This window comes from Leopardus geoffroyi, chromosome A2 (genome assembly GCF_018350155.1).
Source record: "Leopardus geoffroyi isolate Oge1 chromosome A2, O.geoffroyi_Oge1_pat1.0, whole genome shotgun sequence".
Classification (NCBI taxonomy): domain Eukaryota; kingdom Metazoa; phylum Chordata; class Mammalia; order Carnivora; family Felidae; genus Leopardus; species Leopardus geoffroyi.
The window spans coordinates 4,170,797-4,192,540 of NC_059331.1; the positions used below are offsets into that span (position 1 = coordinate 4,170,797).

At 60.9% G+C, this 21,744-nt stretch overlaps 4 protein-coding genes across 10 annotated transcripts in view; 3 read left to right on the forward strand and 1 right to left on the reverse strand.

The window, feature by feature from the left end:
* Positions 1-7,297, forward strand: part of SAFB (scaffold attachment factor B) — a 38,882-nt gene extending 31,585 nt beyond the window's left edge. The window contains exons 15-21 of one of the 2 annotated variants that reach the window (XM_045491670.1): positions 1,697-1,987; positions 3,129-3,266; positions 3,482-3,524; positions 5,841-5,956; positions 6,168-6,268; positions 6,691-6,757; positions 6,965-7,297. In XM_045491670.1, the coding sequence (XP_045347626.1) occupies positions 1,697-1,987; positions 3,129-3,266; positions 3,482-3,524; positions 5,841-5,956; positions 6,168-6,268; positions 6,691-6,757; positions 6,965-7,094 (886 nt within the window). In that variant the 3' untranslated portion in view covers positions 7,095-7,297. Of the gene's footprint in view, positions 1-1,696; positions 1,988-3,128; positions 3,267-3,481; positions 3,525-5,840; positions 5,957-6,161; positions 6,269-6,690; positions 6,758-6,964 lie in introns of both variants that reach the window. The other variant, XM_045491669.1, reaches the window with a different exon arrangement.
* Positions 7,298-11,839: 4,542 nt separating this feature from the next.
* Positions 11,840-13,886, reverse strand: MICOS13 (mitochondrial contact site and cristae organizing system subunit 13). Of its 2 annotated transcripts, none has more exons than XM_045491682.1 (4): positions 13,642-13,886; positions 12,733-12,910; positions 12,465-12,516; positions 11,840-12,077 (listed from the first exon to the last, which is right to left on the reverse strand). In XM_045491682.1, exons 1-4 carry the CDS (start codon positions 13,668-13,670, stop codon positions 11,980-11,982), a joined length of 357 nt encoding a protein of 118 aa, XP_045347638.1. In that variant the 5' UTR covers positions 13,671-13,886; the 3' UTR covers positions 11,840-11,979. The 2 variants fall into 2 exon arrangements, with proteins under 2 accessions (XP_045347638.1, XP_045347639.1); XM_045491683.1 differs by having other exon boundaries at positions 12,802-12,910; positions 13,642-13,820.
* Positions 13,887-14,038: 152 nt separating this feature from the next.
* HSD11B1L (hydroxysteroid 11-beta dehydrogenase 1 like) lies at positions 14,039-18,738 on the forward strand. 5 transcript variants are annotated; one of them, XM_045491677.1, is made up of 8 exons: positions 14,039-14,146; positions 16,037-16,132; positions 16,214-16,344; positions 16,770-16,881; positions 17,211-17,302; positions 17,479-17,572; positions 17,702-17,867; positions 17,947-18,738. In XM_045491677.1, exons 1-8 carry the CDS (start codon positions 14,125-14,127, stop codon positions 18,140-18,142), a joined length of 909 nt encoding a protein of 302 aa, XP_045347633.1. In that variant the 5' UTR covers positions 14,039-14,124; the 3' UTR covers positions 18,143-18,738. The 5 variants fall into 5 exon arrangements, with proteins under 5 accessions (XP_045347633.1, XP_045347634.1, XP_045347636.1 ...); XM_045491678.1 differs by having other exon boundaries at positions 17,741-17,867; positions 17,947-18,351; XM_045491680.1 differs by lacking the exon at positions 14,039-14,146 and adding an exon at positions 14,186-14,482 and having other exon boundaries at positions 17,741-17,867.
* A 1,106-nt stretch (positions 18,739-19,844) lies between these two features.
* RPL36 (ribosomal protein L36) lies at positions 19,845-21,728 on the forward strand. The gene is made up of 4 exons (XM_045491684.1): positions 19,845-19,977; positions 20,153-20,247; positions 20,778-20,912; positions 21,598-21,728. Exons 2-4 carry the CDS (start codon positions 20,155-20,157, stop codon positions 21,685-21,687), a joined length of 318 nt encoding a protein of 105 aa, XP_045347640.1. The 5' UTR covers positions 19,845-19,977; positions 20,153-20,154; the 3' UTR covers positions 21,688-21,728.
* The last annotated feature ends 16 nt before the right edge of the window (positions 21,729-21,744 follow it).

Consider the following 21,744-nt stretch of genomic DNA (forward strand, 5'->3'; position numbering starts at 1 on the left):
AAACTGGCGGAGTAAGAACGAGTAGAGGGGGCGGGGCACGGCCTTTCTGGGGTGCGTGCACTCACAGCTTCCTGCCGCGCAGGGACAGGCGCCAGACAAAGGGCCCTTGTGTTGAAGTGACGTAGGGCCACAGAGCTGACCCGTGCGCATGTGGGGACTTCATATGTCAGTAGTGACATTTCTCGCCAGGGACAAAAGGATGGGCTCTCCCATCCTTTAATAGCTTCAAGTCACTTGGCTATTCCTTTGGTCGGCCCTCTGGGTCTGCAGCTCCCATCAGTGACAAAACAGTCCCCGTCAGCTGGTGACAGAACACAAACATGAAAGCTGACAACACCCGTATACAGCGGAAGTTGGTGTGTTCAAGAGTTGGGGGCCGGAAGGAGAGGTTGACCGAGAGAAAATGTAACTTCTGTCTGTACGTGAAAGATCCACGAGGGATGGGAATAAACGTGATGTGAAGTAAATGTAAGGAGGCAAAAAAAAAAACCTGCTAGGAAACGGACACGAGTGAGTTGACAGAAGGGACGGGTCAGGTGCCGCAGGACTCAGGACGAAGGGAGGCTTCACTGGGCACCGGGAGCGCGCGTGAAAAGAGCAGCGAGACCGGTTTTTGCTTCTGCCGGTTTGGTTGGGCGCACTGTGTGCATTCCAGTGTGGGGGACGGGGGCGCGGCCCCTGGGGAGGGATTCTGCGGGGGCCCGCGCGGCTGAGTCTAGTGCCCCAGACCTAGAAGTGCCACTTCTCCAGACCTTCCCTAGAGTAACTTGTGCATGAGAAAGCCTCCGATTGTGTGAGGTTGTGAAAGGAGACCATCAAAAGGTCTGCCTCTGAGTGCTGCTTGTATAAACCGTGGCCTGTCCGCTCCACGGGGCCCTTCCTGAACCCTTGCCCTCGACCTGTAAAGGTGGATGTGGGAGCGCCTGGACATGTCGCATTAATCAAGGAGGCTGTAGCCATTCTTGTCCAAAACCCGGCAGTGAGGCAAGAGTATGCGTTTCTGCCGGTATAAGTAGCTGTCTGTAAAGGCGTAGCAACGGGTGGAAAGGGGACAACGTGGCCACTGTCTTCCGTGTCACACGTACAGGGACTGGCAGGAAATGCGCTGGGGTGTAGCTGGTGTCCCTAACGAGCAGAGCTGGCCGCACCTTCGGGCTGGGCGGGCTCCCCGGCCCTTCGCTCGGCCACCACGGGCTGCCTGTCGGTAAACTCACCTGAGTTTACAAACATCGTCAGGATTTCAATTCTAGTGCGCTCGCCCCACCCTGGGGTGACTAAAGCTCATTTAGGGACAAGAGGTCCTGACCGAGACTTAATTTCCTGTGGCAAGTGTGTTCTGTTTCTTATTTTTAACGGACTGTTTCATGGAATCAGATGTTGATCTGCACAAAAGGTTTCGGGAAGTGAGGTTCAGCTCCTATCCTAGAGGAGCCCCTATGTGCCCGTGCCTCTCTGCTCTGATTCCCGCCGGTCGGGGACCGAACTGGGGGGCACCAAGCCGGCGGCAGAGCCCATGCCGGCACCCCGGGGCTGCTGCCACACCGACGCCCTGGCCGGTCGGGGCCGCGTTTCTGCAGCTCCCGGGGCCGGTCCGCGCTCCGGGCGGGCGGGAGCCGTGGCTCCCGTGTCCCGGCCGCTCGCCTGGCCGGGTGATGCCACCGGCACCGCGGCCCCTCCAGCAGCTGCTCTCCCGCAGGGTGCGCGAGCGCAGCGAGTGGGAGCAGCGCATGCAGGCGCAGTGGGAGCGGGAGGAGCGCGAGCGGCTGGAGATCGCCCGCGAGAGGCTGGCCTTCCACCGCCACCGCCTGGAGCGCGAGCGCATGGAGCGGGAGCGGCTGGAGCGCGAGCGCATGCACGTGGAGCACGAGCGCCGGCGGGAGCAGGAGCGCATCCACCGCGAGCGCGAGGAGCTGCGGCGCCAGCAGGAGCTGCGCTACGAGCAGGAGCGGCGGCCCGCGGTGCGGAGGCCCTACGACGTGGACGGCCGGTGAGCCTAGCTGCCCTTAGCCGCCACCCCGGAGGCGGCCTGTGGCCTTTAGGATCGGGTGAGGGTCCCCCACGTCGCGCTTCCGCGAGATTCTCCTTTCAGAGGCCGCACGCGTACGGGCTATAGCTCGATTTGACGTCCTGTCGTTCGTCGGGCACCTGAGATTGTTAGGGGTCAGTGGGGAAATGGGTAGAGCAGCGCCTAAGAAAGCCTCACGTTCAAGTCCTAGCACAGAACCCCCGAGGGAAGGGAGTTCTTCAGCCTGGGGCCACATGCGAGTCAAGTGCCGAGGGGGGTGACCCGCAACCGGAAGAAACTTCCTTCAGGCCTCCGTGTAGGCTTTGTCATTGTAGCCATGTGTTGTGTCTCGTTTCCAGTAATATTAACTTTAATTCCCTGGACATACCGACATGACTTGGGCATACTCCAATGCTAGCCCCAGTGAAAAGCGGGCCCGGTTTCAGTCCTTGCTGGTGGGAGTCCAGGGTGGTAATCCCAGCACCACTTTTCTGCACGCATCGCCACTCGGGAAGAACCACGTTTTGTATTCCTTCCTCTGTCGTGTGGATATTGCGTGGATTGCGTGTAATATCCCGCAAGACTTCTTTCGAGGGCCTTCAAGCTCTTTTAGGATTTTTGATGCCTTTGTGCAAAACACCGCTGCTGGGAGTCCGTTACGGTCATGCATGTTTTTGAAACAGTATGTTTCAGGTGCCTCTCAACGTCCCCCCACTGGTGTCTTTGCTGGGTTAAGTCCACGTTGGAGGAAAAGAGGTAGTGCACTGAGGAGAGCTGGGGGTCATGACTCTCGCTTGCTGTCCTGGTAGATTGAGGCCGTGTGCTGTTCCCGGAGGCGACCTGCGGGTGTGCAGGTGTGCCCACGTCCCCTCCTGTTAGGGAAACCAAAGCTCTTCTCCTTAGGGTCAAGTGAGGCTTGTTGGATAGAATAGAAGGGGGTCCTTCAGTCGGATCCCACATCACCCTACTGGCCCCTCTCAGCTTGTGTAGCAAAGACGAAAAAGTTAATTCTCATTCTGTGGAATGATAGGAGCCAGGGACAGTTTGAGGGTTCAGTTCACCAGCTCCGCAAAGGTTGTGAACTTGAAGGAGAAATTATATCACTTCTTTATTCCCCCTCCAGGCGAGACGATGCCTACTGGCCGGAAGCAAAGCGGGCCGCTCTGGATGAGCGCTACCATTCTGATTTCAACCGCCAGGACCGTTTCCATGACTTTGACCACAGGGACCGGGGCCGCTACCCTGACCACTCTGTCGACAGGTCAGCCAGGCTCCCAATGACCCTGCCCATTTGTACAAGTTCTCTTTTCCTCTCGTTCTGAATGATGAAGGACTGGGGTTGGCCTTTCTAGGCTTTGAGACCTTCAGGCTATGAATAACTTGGGTTCGGTTTGGGAAATGTTTTCTATTGGGGGAGGGGGTGTCTAGCTGACCTACCTTCTCTTCTTATGTTTTCATTTAAATTTCCTTTTTCAGGAGAGAAGGTTCAAGATCCATGATGGGAGAAAGAGAAGGACAGGTGAGTCAGAAACTTGAGTTGCAGCCACGGTTTTTGCCGTGGAATCGATTCTCTCTCCGTGCTGTCTCCCTCCTCAGCTGAGGTTCGTTCACTTCTGAATAGCGAAGTAGCTAAATGCTGTATCTGTATCAATGTCTAAGGAGCCTTGGGTGAGTCTGAAGGGCTCCATCGTCACCGTCTGCACAGCTCAGCCCATGAGAGGCCAGGGGCCCGTGCTTTGCAGGACTCACATGTTAGAAAATATGCTGGAGTTTCTCTTTTACTTGTCGAACGTTTAGATTAAGAACTTCTCCACATCGCGCTCTTTAGTGGGTTTACTTGGAATATCGGGGGGTGCGGGGAGGAATTCCGGAAGGTTGTGGTCAGGGCGGCGTGGGGGCACAATTGCTGCCCGTGAGTTTCATTTCCCTGCTGGAGCGCGGCTCTGTCTGCCCTCCTTCCTCGCTTCCTGAGGGCGTGGCTGGGGACTGCGTAGTCCTGGCCGTACCCAGCGGGTCCCCTGCTACCTCCGGAGCGGTCGTCGCGTGCCTCTTTTTCCTCTTCTTGGAGGTGAATCTGAAGAGCAACTGAATCTACACCTGCTCTTGGCGGTTCTCTTTGGTGAAGTGGGGCTCGGTGGTTAGATGTCCAGGCTCCGGAACCAGAACCAGAGTCGCATTCTGGTGTCAGCGCTGAGCACGTGTCTCCCAACTCTGAAGTGAGGGCGCTCACTCCCCCCTGCTCGGGGTGTGGGGGCTAAATGGGTTGACAGCCATGTCTACACCGGTTGGCCCGGCTCCTGACACGCAGCTGCTAATCCCTGCCTGCTCTCTCCTGCCGCTGTGGGCTGAAGCACTCCCAAACCTGAAAGGATGTTTTCTCTTGCGTGTGCTGTCCTTAGTAACCCTGGTGCTGCCCTGGATACAGGCAGTGACGTGGGACACAGAAGGGGACACCAGCACAGGCTCTCAGGGTTTTGCTGAGCCGTTACACCAGCTGGTCGGTGGGCAGGAGAGTGTGGCTACCCTGTGAAAAACCGGGCAGAGCTAGAGATCGGCTTTGTGCAAAGTGTTCTCTGTCGGTTCGGTGTCTTCGGAAGGCTGCCGAGAAAAGCTTGCTTGTTCGTAAATATTTGCGTTTGTCGAAAGGAAGTGGTCTGAATCGTGAGCTGTTGTTTTTTTTTTTTGTTTGTTTCGTTTTTTTACAAGCTGGTGTGTCCTGCAGGTTCCTTATGGAAGTGGGGCTTCGGGGTCTCATTTAAGCAGCTGTTGTCCTGCCCGGACGCTTTGGCTTTGTGCCTGGAAGGAACAGTGCTGTGTTTGTCCATCTGGTACAGTTGAGCCCCACCTCCCCCACTTTGGTTGAGGGAGGTGTCCGCACACATTTGGGAACGCGAGGCCCGTGGAGGCACGAGGCGGAAGCACACGTGGCCAGGGCTCCCGTGTGACAGGCTGGCCCCGGCCCCGGCCCGGGCCCGGGCCCTGGCGAGCTCCTGGCTTAGCAGGCGCAGAAGCACGGACACGTGCAGCCACAGGGCAGCCGGAGCATCCATCCAAGAGGCTTCATTACCAGGACTCCTTTCTAGGCTTTCTCGCTTAGAATGTGATCTTGGAGCAAAAGACCACAGGGCTACAGATTGGGTTTGTGGGATCATGAGAGCAACAATGGAGCCGAAGCCGCCTCACCAGCTCCCTAAGGCTTGGGGCGTCCTTCCGGCAAGCAGGGCAGGCTTCGGGTGAAGGGCCAGTGGTGAGCGCTTGTTGAGAACAGCATTTCCTAGAACGAGAAACAGCCATTCCTAGAAGGGCTCTCTCTTCCGTCCTTCCGATGGCGCGTAGAACAGGGCCAGGCCAGCAGGTTCCACGGACCACGCCACAGAGTGGCTGGTGGTCGGTCCGGTGAGGCGCCAGGTCTGGGTGAGTGTGAAAGGATCCCTAGTGGCCGTTTGGTTCTGGAGGTTCCTAGGGGCTAGAGCACCGGGCCCGGGTGCACGGCTTGTCTGTCTGTTCCTGGCGCAGGGCGGCCACTAGGCCCCAGCGCCTTCTCTCCTTTGGTGCCTGAAGTCTCTCCTTTTGGGTTAGGGTGGATCTCCTCCCTCGGTTTCTTTCTCCGTTGTTTCCATTCTTCAGTTTTCCTCACTTGTCCGTGAGCAGACTTCAAGGATGTGGCTGTTGAGCAAGCCGAAATGGCCTCTGTGGCACACGACCGTGTGTAGAGTGCTCGCCAGTACTTCTGAGTTACTGTCACTGTCGTCATTATCAGCTTGTTGGCCCCGAGGCCTTGGGATCCAAGCTTGATACCGAAGCCTTCTTTCTGTTCTGGCTCTTTCTCGTCCAGCATTACCCTGAACGCCACGGAGGACCAGAGCGCCATGGGCGGGACTCCCGGGACGGCTGGGGATACGGCTCTGACAAGAGGATGAGCGAGGGCCGGGGGCTGCCTCCTCCACCCAGGTTTGTGTCCCACCCCCCACAGCACCTGCAGGGGCCTCACACGCCCCTGGCCGGATCGGTGTGTGTTCCTGAGGAGCCCTGGCTCAGGGAGAGAGGGTGGGGACCGGGAACACAGAACGCGAAACCCCCCTTCCGGAACCCGTGGCGCCTGCTATGCTGAAAGGCGCAGAGGGGGCAATCCAAATCAGAGGCATCTTTTCCTAAGGGGCAGACGTGACTGGGGGGACCACGGCCGAAGAATAGAGGATGACCGTGCGTGGCAGGGTGCTGCTGACGGAGGCATGGTAGACAGGGACCACAAGAGGTGGCAAGGTGAGGACTGGCTCTCGGCCGGGGACGTGTCTGTCTTCGTGGGGAAGCGCCTGGAAGGCTCAGGCTCCACCTGCTCTACGCCCGTCTTTGCTCGTCTCCCTGCTTCTCGAGGGCGGGAACGGCTTCCTCTGCTGTCCCTCCTTGGGGCCCTGCTCATTACTGGCTGGATGTGGGGAGGGAGGGGGAACGGACAGAAGCCGTCTGGCACGGGAAGACGATGTGGGCACAGGTAGCTGCTCTCTGCCGCTGCTCGGCGAGGACGGCCGGCGTGTGCATCCGCGGGGGCCTGCGGGGTCTGGGTCCACTGGGTGGCTCAGGAAGGGTACTGGAGTCACGGGAGCCCCGCGTCGGTGTCCTCTGCGCTCCACGTGCGCTCCACGGTGCGCAGAGGCACCGTGTGACCGGCATCTCTCGTCTCGCAGGTGGCGAAAGGAGTATGTCCGGACACTCTGGGCCAGGTCACATGATGAACCGGGGAGGGATGTCAGGGTAAGGTGTTGTGCCGCCCGTCCAGCTCAGCCCTCTCCCCTCTGCACGGTGGCCCGCCTGGGCCACCGGTGTGCAAATGGTCCGGGAGGCGCCCCACCGACCTCCTCCCTCTGCCCGCTGGAGGCGCTGCTCCCGGAACACGGGGGCGTGTGGGGCGGGCCCCTCGGACCCGGGAACAACACGGGAACCGTGTGTGTCGTGTCGTAGGCGCGGCAGCTTCGCCCCAGGCGGGGCCTCGCGGGGCCACGTGATCCCACGCGGCGGGATGCAGGGTGGATTCGGAGGCCAGAACCGGGGGAGCCGCCCCAACGACACCCGCTTCACTCGCCGCTACTAAGCGCTTGGATTCCTGTGTTCTGTCACGTGGCAACAAGAGTATGTTCTGTTAGGAGTTTCTCTTAAACTGTGTACAATAATTTTTTTTATCTGCTGCCATATTGTAGCTCAATACAATGTGAATGTTTTTTGTGTTTTGTTTTTTTTTTTTTTTTTGGTTTTTGTTTTTTTGTAATAAATGTGTTTCTGTTCACATACCCTTTATTTAAAGCGTCGTCTCTCTTCATTTCACGTGTTTTCGTAAGTTGAATCATACTCGGCATTGCTTACTTAGTCATGGTTCTTCCTTCGGGGAAGGAGGGAGGAGGACGGACGGGGGCAGCCTTAAAGGGACCGTTAAGGTTTCCGGAAGCAGTCCGCTGGTGGCGCTCACCTGCCGCCTGCTGAGCCTGGGCCGTTTTGTCCCTCTTCCTCCAGGGCCTCTGATTGACGCCAGAGCTTTCTGTTCCCTGCACCCTGCCTCCCACCCCTGGCTCAACAGGCCGCTGTGCTTTTCTTTTAATCGGGTGAAAGACACATCACGTGAAATTTACCATTTTAACCATTTTTAGGTAGACAGGCCCGTGGCAACAGCGTAGGCACACCGTCGTGCCACCACCACTGACCTCCATCCACAGAACCTTCTGTCTTCCCAAACACAAACCCTTATACGCTGCTCCCCAGCACCCACCTTCTACTTCCTGTCCCTGTGGCTTTGACCCCCTAGGATCTCCTGAGTGGAACTGCATGGGGGGGCGGGGGGGGAGCGAGAACACAGTGTGGTGCCGAGGTGTGCACCTGGGACCGTGCTGCCTCCTCACGTGGTCCACAGGCTCCCTTGCTGTGGCTCCCAGGTCTTGCAGGGGGGCGGGGGAGGTATGGAGGGGGGTCCAGCCCACCCGCATAGGACACCAGTAGCACAAGGGAGGCCTGCTGCTGCTTGGTCTGTGGGAACCAACCAAGGCTGGTTGCCCCTCTGGGCTCCCATCTTTGACATGTCCAAGTAGGGTCTGGCCCTGTTTTGGGCCTGGGGATGCCCAGCCATTGGGGCAGCCTGGGCTCCTGTCCCCCCACAACCCACAGCTAGGGGGAGACAGACATGAGATCAAGCCCTCGGATGTGGGGGGCCAGACGAACCCCCCTCTCCGGAGGGGCTGCAGACGACCCCACGCCAATCGCTGCAACCTGGACATACGGCACCTAACGTGGCCAAGGGGCTTTGCAGATGAGATTCAGTTCAGGACCCGGAGACGGAGAATTCCCTGGGGTTACCCGGGTGGGCCCAGTGCCGCCACCAGGGTCCTCACGGGGGAGCAGGGAGGCGGGGAGGCGGGGAAGCCGGAGACCAGCAGACTACACGGCCGGCTTTGGAGACGAAGCGGCCCTCATCCCAAGGAGTGCAGTGGCCTCTAGAAGCCGAAAAGGCAGGAAATGGATTACTCCCCCTGGAGCGCCCAGAAGGAGCCAGCCCCGTCCACACCTGCATGGTAGCCCAGCGAGACTCGTGTTGATCTGTGGTGCAGTCAACATGGGTTGCATCAAGCCCCTCAGTCTGTGGTCGCTGGTCACAGTGGACACGCGACTGCTACAAACTCTCGAGGCCGTGGTGGTTAGCTGGGATGACCGTCCCCAGTGGGCAGACACCCGGCAGCACCTGGAGACGCCTGTGGCTGTCGGGACTGAGGAGACAGGGTCTGCGGGTATTTGAGGGGGGGAGGGGGAGTGCTGCTCGACACCTACGGTGCCCAGGCTGGTCCCAAGCACATGAGATGCTGAGCTGGGGAGACGCGGCCCCGAAGCGGTAAGTGCCATGATGGGACACCCACAGGGCGGTCACGAGGCCCAGACTCAGCCCAGGGGTGGGAAGGAGGGATCAGGGCAGACTTCCCGGAGGAGGCGGAGGCCAAGCTGTATGTGGACAGGATGAGTAGGAGTCCAGAGGAAGGGTAGCAGGAGGGCTGTGGTGAAAACCAGCTGTGTTGCAGGAAACGGCCCTTTGAGGAGTCTGGGCTCAAAGGGAGGGCAGCAGGGAGCCATAGAAGGTTTCTGAGTAGGGCAGTGACCCGATCTTGGGACATTGGGAAACAGATTGAAGGGGCAGGTGGGAAGACCAGGGAGGTGGTCTTGGCACTGGTGACAGATACAAGGGGACAGAGGGGTTTGGGTCTGGCTGCACGAGGGGATGGCGGAGTCACGAATGGCGCCCCAGTCTGCAGGCTGGGTCCGTGTGAGCAGGGGGCCAGCAGCCGGCTGACCCCTGGCCCAGGCTGTGGGTGCACACCGGAGCTTGTTTCGGGGGATGCCCCCCATCGTGCCCCCGAACACAAGAGCCATCCAGGCAAGCAGGGAAAGCTGGCGGGGGCCAACAGGGTAGACGGAAACCTCAGGCTTGGGGAACCTTGTGGGCCATCCCCCCAGGGCTGCTGGGAGCCTGGGGGGCCTCGAGCAGCCGGAGCGGCGCCCTGGGGGTATCGGATCTCCTCCGTCAGATGACCCAGCCCCGCTTGCTCTGTGCTCTCTTGACAGGTGCATCCGCCTCAGCCCGTTTCCTCAGCTGCCCTGGGCCTGGCTGTGCGCAGCCGTGGGGGTGGCCGGGTGCTTCCTCAAGCCCTTCCTGCCCACCCAGGCCGCCCCAGGCCACCTCCGCCTTTTCGGAGCCCCCGCTTCACGGCCCCCTCCCCACCTGACACAGGTGCGTCCCGCAGGGACGGCAGTCGCTCCCGTGACCAGCCCTACTGATGCCAGCCGGCAGAGACGCTGCCCAAAGCCCAGAACTCGACGGACCTGCGGGACTCAGCTGCCTGGATGGAGGTGAGGGGCCCCGGAAGGGCCGAGCACGTTCCCAGGGTGGCTCATTAACAACCTGCCTCCAAAGGCTGGTTTCCCTTCCTATGTGCTCCGCTGGGAGTTGTTCAAGAGCACGGCAAGGTGGCCCTGGCAGGCCTCTCTCCCTCCAGGTCTGCCTCGCCTTGTGAAATGGTGGTGAGGGTAACGGGAGGGTCGTGAGGACGCAAGGAGCCTCACGTGACACGTGCTACAGCCCTAGCTTCGCGTGCTCTGAGCACAAACTCTCCAGTTTTCAAAGGCCTTTTTTTTTTTTTAAGTTTATTTTAAGAGAGTAGGGGAGGGGCAGAGACAGAGAGACGGAGAGACAGAGAGAGCATCCCAAGCAGGCTCCACTCTGTCAGCGCAGAGCCCGACGTGGGGCTTGAACTCACAAACCACGAAATCGTGACCTGAGCTGAAATCAAGAGTTGGACGCTTAACCGACGGCATCACCCAGGCGCCCCACAAACCCTCCAGTTTTCAAAGGCCCAGGATTGGGTCATGGGAGTGAGGCAACTGGAAATCCTGTGCCCAGGGGAGGGCGTAAGCTAACTACCTACTACCTGGGCTCCAGGCGGAAGGAGCAGGGCTTGGACCCGGGCACGCACGCGGGTTTCTCCATCCGACGGGCCCCCCATCTGCTTCCTTCCCTGTAGAAGGGCTCCGTGGATGGGGGGGGGGTCAGGCCAGGGTGCGTTACCGGGCTCACCTCTGAACCTGGCTTGCTCCCTCCTGGGAGGTCCCAAGGATCAGGGATGTTCCCTGGCCCCACTCGTCCTGCCCTTGCCCTAGACTTGCTCCTACCCCTGCCACGGCCCAGGCAGGATGGGAGGGGCCCACTGGCCACGGGGGGGCCCACCTACACTGTTCCTGGAAAGCAGAGTGGCAGGTCACTTTGGGCTCTCCCTCCCCAAACGCACCAGGCCAGGCCACCCATCCCCTACCACACTCCTCCCCACACCTCCCGTGGACCTGCGCCAGCTTCTCATCCCCGAAGGGCCTGCAAAACGTCGTGGCTTCTGGTCTCTGCTTTCCTCACGTGTAACTGCTGTCCTCTCCTTGCTCATGGGCCTAGGGGAGCCCGACCACTAGACCAAGCAACAGAACTCCCACAACTCTCAGGCACGGGGGATCCCATCCCAGCTCAGGGCACCATTACCCAGGCCTGGTCTCCGCTCCTGGAGCAGCAGCCCGGGCCAGTCTCTGCCTCCCACCCAAGCCCACGGCCTATTGCCCGTCTGGGGCACAGGTTTCCTCCTGCTGCCATCATGGTGGGATGCCCTCGGGGCTGGGAGTATTTTCGGGGTCCGCCCTCTTGTCCCGCCGGGTGGGGAAGAACACTCAGGTCACCAGGCAGCTGATCCAGGGCAGAAAGGCTTCCCAGGGGAGCAGGGGACGCTGGGAAGGCAGGACCTCTGTGGGCCGGGGAGCCCCCCTCCACTGCAATGACCGTGAAGCCTGCGGTCCCCAGGAATCCCCAGACCATGGGGGATTGAGGGTGGAAAGCAGGCAAGGGAGGGCCAGGACTAGACTAGACACGGGTGATCAGTGAGCTGAGCCGGGCGGAGATTCGGCGGCCACACGAGCTCCCGGCCACAGAGACAGATGAATTCTGCTCACTCTGCCGAGTCCCCACCTCCAGACCGCCCCACCAGGGGCTCAGCCCTCCGCGAACTGAGACCCCCAACCTGGGCGGGCCATCAGCACTTGCTCATTCCTGGGCCCGGAGCACTGCCTACAGAGCACCAGGGCCAAGCGTCGGCTCTCAACCCCCACACCAGGCTGGGACTCAGCGGGCAGGGCCCAGACAGCAAAGGGGTGAACCAATGCCTGTGGTCAAAGTTAAGCTCTGACGAGCCGCTAGGCACCAGAAGCCCAGGTCCCTGCACTCTGGCACCAGCCGGGCCACCCCAAGCCCCTAGGGCAAGCACACGGGTCGGGAACACTTCCAAAGTCCTTTATTGGGCCAGCAAGGCCGGGAGCTGCCCTTGGCGTGGGGTCTCAGTCCCAGTCTGGAGTCTCCAGCTCTATGGCATCCCTGCCCCTGTTCCTGGCTGGGGCAGGTGGCCTCCTCTGACAGGCTACTTGATTCGCTTCTTCAGGTAGTCCCAGCCCTCCCTGGAGTACTCGCAAGCCTTGGAGGGGGCCGCCGACAGAGCCGACATCACCTTAATGATGCCTGTGGGGAGGGAGGGCCCAGTGCCTTCAGCCACAGGGCTCAGCCACCGCTTCCCCGCTCCCCCCGGAAACCCTAGCTCCGCAAGGCTTTGAGAGGCCCCAGTTCCAGCCTGGTCAGTTCCACACGGGGAAACTGAGGCAGAGATGGGGCAGGGCCTCGCCTTGTCTGAAGTCACACGGTGAGCTCCAAAGTGACCTGTCTTCAACGGAGGCTCTATCTTGCTCCCACCCCCCTGAAATCTCCACCCCCTTGTCCTCTCTTAGATCTGCAGGGGGGTGCACAGAGCAGGAAGGAGAACGATGGAGAGGAATGGCCAGGAAATGGGGGCAGGGGGTGCTGACTGGGGTATCAGGGGCCACCACCCCAAGCCCAGGGACCGGGGCCTACCTGAATTCCAGGAGTCGCGGATGTGAAAGTTAAACTTTGGAGGGGCTGGGAGCTGGGAAGAGAGGGGAGAAGGGGCAGGTGAAAAGGGGAGGGCCCAGGAGCCCCAGCCCCCTCCGGAGGCAGCGGAAAGCAGCACAAAGCCCACTGCAGAGAACACCACGCAGGGCTGGAGGGACCAGGGACCAGAAGCCACTCCAGAACTGACACCACCAACCCCCCCCACGGCCCCCACCCCCAAGCCTTAGCCTCACTCCCAGTCCCAGGGTACCTGGGGTATCTTCAGACCTGTCTGCTCACACACGTACTGGCTGAACTGGTACAGGGCTGGGGGGACTACCTCCTCTGCCTTCTGAAGGACAGCCTGGCTCTTGTCACTTGGCCCCAGCAGCTCCTGGTCATACACCAGGTAGACGGCACCCCCGGCCACACTGCCCTTGATGAGGAACCTGCAGGCAGAGAAGGGAAGGACAGCAGCTCAGTAGCTCATGGGACGCCGGTGGCCACCCTCGGGGCTCCAGGCCCACTTTGGGGAGGAGTTGGACTCCCGGGGCTGCCACAGTCCTGAGAGCGCCACACCTGAAGCCAGGCAGCGGAAGGCACTTTGGAAGCGCAGAGGTTTGCCTGACGCCTACTTAGCCCATTGAGTGTTGTACTCAATTTACCCTGCAAAGCGGAGCTACTCGGCCCCGTTTACCTGGGAAACTAAGTCCCGGAGGGGGACCGTGGGTCACGCGTGATCCCGCACAGAGCAGGGAATAGTGAAGACTTAAGACCCCTGACTTTCTGTCTTCCAGCCCCGGGAGGCACGACCCGAGCGCAACCCTCGAGGGGCTTCCAAGGGACCCCGGTCATTTCTTGTGTGTCATACGTCGCTCTGGGCACGCGTTAACTTCCTGAAACAGCGCGTGCGGCATTCCCACCTTACAGAGGAGGCAACTGAGGCTCCGAGGGGTCTCGGACACAGACAATCAGGAGGCAAGGGTTCGCTGAGACGCGGGAAGGAGGCGACAGGAGATCTCGGGAAGCCCCTCCCCGCCTGAACCTCAGTTTCCCCATCTGGGCGATGGGGGACCTGACACCACGGAATTCGAAGATCCAATCGGGAGCAAACCGGAGGGGGTGCCCACAGGTGGGGACTTTTTCGGGGGCTCCGAGCCCGCCCGGCGGCCCCACGCACCTCATCAGCGACCACACTCGGGGCACCATGGTCCCTCGGCTCCGCGCGCAAGGACACTCGACTCGCTCGCCGCTTCCGGTGGCGGCGCCGCAGAGGCCTCTGGGAAACGTAGTCACCCTAGTCGGCCGCAAAGGCCTCCGGGAGTCGAAGTCCCTCGAAGGCTCGGAGACTCCGCAGAGGGACGGCGGCTCTACAGCGAAAGGATTCGGAGAAGTGTGATCTTCAGAGCCCGGGAGCCGCAAAGCTGCCTGGGAAATGGAGTCAGCAGGGCCCCGTGAGGCGCCGGATGGCTCGCCTGGCCCCAAAGACTCCTGGGAAATGTAGTCCCGCCTGGCACGGTCCCGGGGGCGTGAGGGGGAAACAGGTGTCCGGCGTCTAGAATGAGGCCGGAGCGTGACCCAAGAAGATGTCGGAGTCCGGGAGATCCACCCGCGCCCGCGCGGGGGAATAAGGGCCCAGGCCCAGGAAGAGTGTGCCAGTGAGATGGTCGTCACGGCAACGAGAGGTTGGAATTGTGTGAGGGAAGCTGGCCCTCAGCCACGTGATCTGGGTCGGGGGTGGGGCTTTCGTCCAGGGGGCGGGACCAGGACCACGACTGGGAGGGGGCTAGCCTGGCCCTTGGCCGTTGCCCGGCAACGCCCGGGCGCTAAGTCTCCGTGTCCAGGCCCCTCCCCCTGAGGAGGTGGGCTCGGTGTCACGTGACTCGGGCCCTACGGGAGGGGGAGTGGTCGGGGGCCCGGCCGGACGCGACCACTTAGGGAGGTCCGAGGGGCGCGCGCCTCGTTCCCTGGCCCGGACCCCAGCCCCTCTGCACCGCGGGGAGAAACTGAGGCCCGAGTGGGTAAGTGCGAGGTTGGGAGCGCGCAACACGGCCCACGTCCTTTTTGTCCAGAGGGGAAACTGAGGCCCGGGGAGGTCAGGGGACCTGTACGTTCTGCGATCGTCTGGTTCCCCCTATTCGTCCCCCATCGCAGGCCGACTGCTCCATCCATCCATCCATCCATCCATCCGCCCAGCCGGCCATTCATCCACCCGACCCCACCTCCCCCTGCGTGGCTGCTGTGGTCAGGGCCAGGGTCGGAAGAGGGTCAGGTTAAGGGTCAGGTTGAGGCGCTTCACAGCCTTTCCCTGGAAGTGAGAAGAGGTGGGGTGGCTGCCGCGACTGGGGAAGGGCGAGGAGTTCACTTTTGTGAGGACTGAGGGAGGTTCATAGACGGGAATGGTGGAAGAGGAGAGTGGACAGGCGGGCCAGGGCCCGACCCGCTGGGCATTGTGGGCTGAGGTTAAGATCTTGGTCTCTATGGGGTCAGTGGTGAGCCCTAGGAGGGTTTGGAGCAGGAAGGGGAACATCAGACTTCTTTGGACAAAGATCCCTTTGGCTGCCTGAGGGGGTGGGGGGAGGGAGGGCGTATGAAGATGGGGGAGCCCGGGGGGGGGGGCAAAGGACTGATGGCTGGATCTAGTGAAGATCTGAGGACACCCCAACTCCACCATTTCTCAGTTCTGGAAGTCCCCTCTCTTGTCCTCCTGAGTTTGAAGGATTGAAACCCCAAGATGGGATGGACCTGTGCCTTTCCCCGGGGGGAAATGCATGACCCTCCCCCCCCCCCCAAAACGTTAAACACTTGGCCTGTTTCTCTTTCACCTTCTCCCTGGAACGAGTAAATTCACTCCCACAGCTGACGTCCCATCTTAACCCTGGTGGCATGGGTTCTTGTGTCTCCAACCCAGGCCTAAGACTCCTTCTGGGTGTCCCTTGGCAGAGTCATCTTTCTGCGCTCCCCCAGCTCCTACCCGCAATGTTCCTCCTGTCACTCAGTGTCCATCTGGTGCCTGTTGAGTACCCGCTGAGTGCCCGGCACAGTTTGGGGCATTGAGGACCCAAGAGTGAACAAAGCAGAAACAGGTTTCTGTTTCTTTCCTGCCTCATGGAGCACGACAGTCTAGGGGGAGATCAGTTTTGCTCTGACTTTAAAGAAGCGGGAGAGCAACTCGTTGGGTTATATTTGGGGAGAGCATTCGGGGCAGAGGGCACAGCCAGTGCAAAGGCCCTCAGGCAGGATGGAGACTGGCTGGTTCCGAGGAACAGTGAGGAGGCAGGTGTGGCAACCGGCAGCGTGAGCAAGAGGGGCTGGTCCTCTGACCCTCAAGGAGCCTGGATATTGAGCAGGGCGAGGCAAGATGTGACTTGGCCGCTGGGGGGAGGGTGAAAGCCCAGAAGAGGCGAGGGGATTGGAGCAGGGGAGCTGTGTAGCCTGGTGACCTGGACAGGTGGTGGCTGCGGAGACGGAGAAGCGAGAGCAGGGCCTGGAGCCTCTTCACACAAAATCACACTTGAGGAAATGGGTGCGGCTGTCAGCCAGGCCTGTGCCCACCACCCTCTCTCCCGCCGCAGCCCCTGCAGCCCCGGGGAGGGCCATGAAGGTACTGCTCTTCACCGGGCTGGGAGCCCTGTTCTTCTCGTATTACTGGGATGACAACTTTGACCCTGGTGAGTGTCTGGTGGGGGAGGGAGGAATCTGGCCAGCTGTCCGGGGCACCCCCAGGGTTGACCACTCCCCCACACTGCCAGCCAGCCTCCAGGGAGCCCGCGTGCTGCTGACAGGGGCCAGTGCGGGCGTCGGGGAGGAACTGGCATATCACTACGCCCGCCTGGGCTCCCACCTGGTGCTCACTGCCCACACGGAGGCCCTCCTGCAGAAGGTGAGACATCCCGTTTCCCGTTTGATGGCCGGGTGCGCGTGGGTGCAAAGCGGGGCCCGGGCTTACTGAAATCCTTGCAACGGTCCAGGCTTCCTGTGTGACCTGAGGCCAGTTGTTTAAACCGCTGTGCCTCAGTTTCCTCATTTGCAAACCGGAGACAATAAAAGTACCTTCTCGTGGGTTATGGTGTTGGGTTGGTACAGTGAAACAGCGGGGGTAAAACCGGGAGGGTTCCTCAGTCAGTGGGCGGATGGGTAGTGTCCACAGCCCGTGCTGAGTATTGAGAATGAATGATGGTGGATGTTGAAGCTCGGAGTAGGGGAGGGGGCTTTAGGCTGGGGCCCCAGTGGCCTAGCAGGTGGCGGGGGGTGGGGGTGGGGGCCGGCTGGGGTGGACGGGCCCACGGGCAGCTCTGGCCCCCCCAGGTGGTAGGGAACTGCCGGAAGCTGGGCGCTCCCAAGGTCTTCTACATCGCTGCGGACATGGCCTCCCCTGAGGTGCCCGAGCGCGTGGTGCAGTTCGCGCTGGACAAGCTGGGTGAGGGGCGGGGCCTTCGGGGCAGGACCCGAATGGGGTGGGGCCGTGGTAGTCGGTGGGTGGAGGTTTACGGGGTCCGGGGCGTGGCCAGGGGCTGGAACTCTGGGCCGGGCCTTATTGGATCAGGGACGAAGCCTGGCAGGATGCAGGGAGGAGGGCCCGGTCTCTTTGCTATTAGGCGGGGCGCCACCCGGGGCCGAATTCACTGGGTCGGCGCTCTGGCCGAGGCGTCGCTAGTTCAAGGCGACGGCGCTAGGGGCGGGGTCTCTTCGGGCCCAGGGGCGGAGCCTCAAGGACTAGCTCCTTGCTGATGGGCCTCTCCGGGCCAGGAGGACTGGACTACCTCGTGCTGAACCACCTCGGCGCCACCCCGGCAGGCTCGCGGTCCAGGAGCGTCCAGGCCACACGCTGGCTCATGCAGGTGCTCCGCCCCTCCGCGGCCAGCGCCCCGTCCCTCCAATCCCCAGACTCCACCCCCTCCTAAATCCCCACCGCAGGCCCTGCCCCCCGCCCGAGGCCCCGCCCACGCCTCAAAGCCCCGCCCCTTCCGGGCTCGAGTTTCACCGCGGCTCGGTGACTCGCCGTCGCCCCCTCCAGGTGAACTTTTTGAGTTACGTGCAGCTGACTTCGTTGGCGCTGCCCAGCCTGACTGACAGCAAAGGCTCTCTGGTGGTCGTGTCCTCGCTGCTCGGTGCGTGCACGCGGGGCGGAGAGTCGGGAGGCCACAGGGCTCGATGCGGCCGAGCCCCAGGGCAGGAAGGCTCCCTGGAGGAGGGGGAGCGGCGGTGGTCACTCAGCTGCTGCCCTCCCGCCCTCCTAGGCCAGGTGCCCACATCCTTCTCCCGCCCGTACTCGGCAGCCAAGTTCGCTCTGGACGGCTTCTTCGGCTCTCTGCGGCGGGAGCTAGACGTGCAGGACGTGAACGTGGCCATCACCATGTGTGTCCTGGGCCTCCGGGATCGCGCCTCCCCCGCCGAGGGAGTCAGGTGAGGCCCGGGGCCATCAGGGGCAGGGGCAGTGAGGGGCCGCCCAGCCGCAGTTTCCACCGCACCCTCCTGTCCCCAGGGGCGTCACGAGGGCCAAGGCGGCCCCAGGGCCCAAGGCGGCCCTGGCCGTGATCCGCGGCGGCGCCACACGCGCCCCTGGCGTCTTCTACCCGTGGCGCTTCCGCCTGCTCTGTCTGCTCCGGGGATGGCTGCCGCACCCGAGGGCCTGGTTCATCCGCCAGGAGCTCAACGTCACCGCTGCCGCTGCTGCCTGAGCTGTTGCGGGTGGCACCCCTTCAGCTTCCCAGAGAGGGGAACCCTCTATCCAGCCGTCCCGGAGCCGGGACACGAACCGAAGACACCTCGGAGACGGTGGCCGTGGCTCGAGACAGAGTCATCAAGACAGAAAAGGAAAAACCGAGAAATACTACCAGCACCTGGAAACACGGCCACCACTCCCGGTGTGCAAGTGCTGATCGTGTGCCAGGCACCCTGTCAGTGACCTGGAAGGCATGACCTCAGCCTTCCGGGCCACCAGTGATGACATGGTTGCTGCTTCCATTTTGCAGACGAGAAAACTGAGGCTCAGAGAGGTGATGTGACTTTCGCCACGGCCCTGGCCGTGTGAAACAGGGCACACCACCCCTGAGCCACCCTGGGAACCCAATCCGTCTCCCACCTGGATCCTCTGCAGCCCTGATCTCTTCTTTCCACTCAGTTTTGGAGCATTCCCCTACCGTTGCCCCAAGCAAGGGACAACCTTGAAACTGTCCACCTGCTGATGGGTTCTGAGGTGGGGGAGGAGGAAAAGACCGTGTTCTGGGCTGGACCCAGCCTCCTGTTTCATTATAAAAATCCTTCTACCCTTGCACATGTGTGTTCAAATTGCTTGGTCCTTCCAGTTTGCAGGTGGCAGGTGGGTCAAGAGGAATTTGTGTATGGGGACCAGACTTCTCGACCCTATTTTAGAGGGGAGAAATGGAGGCCGAGAGAGAGGTAGCCCTTGCCTAGCAAGTCGCTGGTGAAAGGAAGGGTACTGACTGGCACAGAGGTTTTATTTGCAGCATGAAGTACAGGGGTTGCGCAGCAATAATGATAATGTGTATCAGGCACTAAGCCCTTGGCATTGCTGATCTCATGGCATCATCACAATCTGAAGCTGGTGTTGCCACTGTTCCCATTTCATAGGTAAGAAAAGGTGCTTAGAGAGAGGCTGGACGTCCGTGGCAGGAGCTGGGATTCTCTACCTGCACATCACTGATATTTATATCAGTTAGTGAAAACGTGACGCCTCCTCTCCCTAAAATGATAAATTAGTGCACTTGCATAAGGAAAAAGCAACTATACAAATAAAAACTGTAGAACAAATACAATGTTACGATAGCTGTTGGCTATGCAGGACTCTAGAATGAGCAAGGGTTTACAAGGGTTAACCCCTAACAGATCAGCCCCAAACTGGGACCATCGTTTGGGGATAAGTAGAAGTGAAAGATAAACAACCAGAAGTGTTTTTTTGTTTTTGTTTTTGTTTTGTTTGTTTGTTTGTTTGTTTCAACCTGCCTGCTGTCCCGGAACCAGCTAAAATTACATCAAATTATATCAAGTGCCATCAGGGGGCACTATACCACATCTTCAGTTCTAAGAATTTAGGATCATATAGATTGAAACCAATATCTGTTTATGGAAGTTTTATTTTGTGCCAAATACCACTGTATCTTAAACAGTTTGGAATAGGTACTATTACTGCCCTCATTTTACAAATGAAGAAATTCAGGTGCCGGGTGGTAAAGTTCCTGGCGCAGGGTCAGCAAGCCAGTGGCCAAGGTGGGATTTCAGCCAGGAGCCTGCAAAAGTAGGATTCGGACTCTCAACCCACCCGCGAAGGGAGTCACCGCAGCCACGGCCAAGGCTAGTGCTGGTCCGCTAGTGGAAGCGCGCATGCGCAGGGAGATGGTTCGCGCATGCTCATGGAGACTGCAGGGCCTCCAGCCGCCAGGGGGAGTGCGCGGCGTTCCTGCCTCTCTGGCTCGCTCGACCCGCGGAAGCTAGATATCCCAGAGTTCCGCGGGCCTACAGCCCTTCCGCCGCGGGAGCCATTGAGGAGCAGCAGGTTAGTCCGGTGCTCGGTGTGTGGGATCTGTTGCCATCCGGCCTCCGGGGCCCCGGGGCGGCCCCGGGCTCCGCCTGGGTGCGGCGAGCGAGCCCCGGGGAGCCGGGACGCGGGGTTCCGGGCGGCGGGGACCGAGCCCGCACTCATCTCTTCCCCTCCCCATCCGCGTCTGCAGCCATGGCTCTGCGCTACCCTATGGCCGTGGGCCTCAACAAGGGCCACAAGGTAACCAAGAACGTGAGCAAGCCGAGGCACAGCCGCCGCCGCGGGGTGAGTGCGGGTGCGCGCGTCGGGGGGAGCCTCTTGGGGGGAGGCGGGTAGGGCCCCGGCGACAGTGGTGGGGCGCAGGCGGGGACTCGTGGGCGGCGTGGGGGGTGTGAGACTCGCCCGAGCAGCGAGTGGAGACCCGTGCGAATCGCCTGCGTGAGGAGCGCCCACCTGGGCCGCACACCTGGATGCGCCCCGCGCGGGTGTTTGCCGGGCGCACGGGGCCTGGGTCGAGGGGTCGAGGCTGGAATGTGGAAGGAAAGCGGAGGCCCTGTTAGGCTTGTGATCTCCGCTGCACCGGGTTTAAGGGCTCCGTCGTTAAGCTGCGACTCCATGGTGCCCAGCTGCGCCCCCTGGGAGAGGTTTCCGGGCGCAGGCAACAGCCTAGGTCAAGGCCGGGCGGGAGGGCCCTGTCGAGAAGGCTGGGACTCGGGGGTGCGGGTGAGGAGGAGTCACGCTTCCGTCGTGGCGCTCAGCGCCCCGCTGACGGCCTCGCGCTGACGGCCGTTCCCCCCCCCCCCCCCAACCCCCAGCGCCTCACCAAGCACACCAAGTTCGTGCGGGACATGATCCGAGAGGTGTGTGGCTTTGCCCCCTACGAGCGGCGAGCCATGGAGCTGCTCAAAGTCTCCAAGGACAAGCGCGCGCTCAAGTTCATCAAGAAAAGGGTAGGTGGATGGGGCGCCTGGGGGGCTCAGTCGGTTAAGCGGGGGCTTCCGGTCGTGATCTCACGGTTAGGGGGTGCAACCTCCGCGACACCTCCGGCTCTGCGCCGACAGCTCGGAGCCTGTGTCAGATTGGAGGGATCTCGCTCTCTTTCTCTCGAGCCCCTCTCTGCCCCTCCCCTGCTTGCGTGCTCCCAAGAATAAACGTGGAAAAAGAAGGTGGTTGGGGTGCCTGGGTGGCTCGTTCAGTTAAGGGTTGACTCTTGGTTTTGGCTCAGGCTGTGATCTCCAGGCTCCACGGGTTCGAGCCCCACATGGAGCTCTGCACCGGGAGCAGGAAACCTGCCTGGGATTCTCTCTTCCCTCTCCCACTGTCCTGTCTCAAAATAAGTAAATGTCACGGTCGCCTTGGTGACTCAGTCTGTTAAAACCTCCAGCTTTGGCTCAGGTCATGACCTCCTGGTTGGTGCATTGGATCCCCACGTGCTGACAGCTCGCAGCAGCCTGGTTGGGATCTGTCTGCCCCTTACCTGCTTGCGCTGTGTCTAAATATTTAAAATGTGTCAGATCTGAGAACCCAGTTTTCCCCTAATGATAGCTTTGAAAAAAAGGTGGGGGAGATAGGTGGACTGTCGGCAGGGCCGGGGCTTGGGGCCCAGACTGACCGCTCCGTCTCTTTTCTCGGCAGGTGGGGACACACATCCGCGCCAAGAGGAAGAGAGAGGAGCTGAGCAACGTCCTGGCGGCCATGCGGAAAGCGGCAGCCAAGAAGGACTGAGCCCCTCCCCTCTGTACGTAATAAAGCCTTTTTGGAACTTGGGGGTCTTGTATTGGT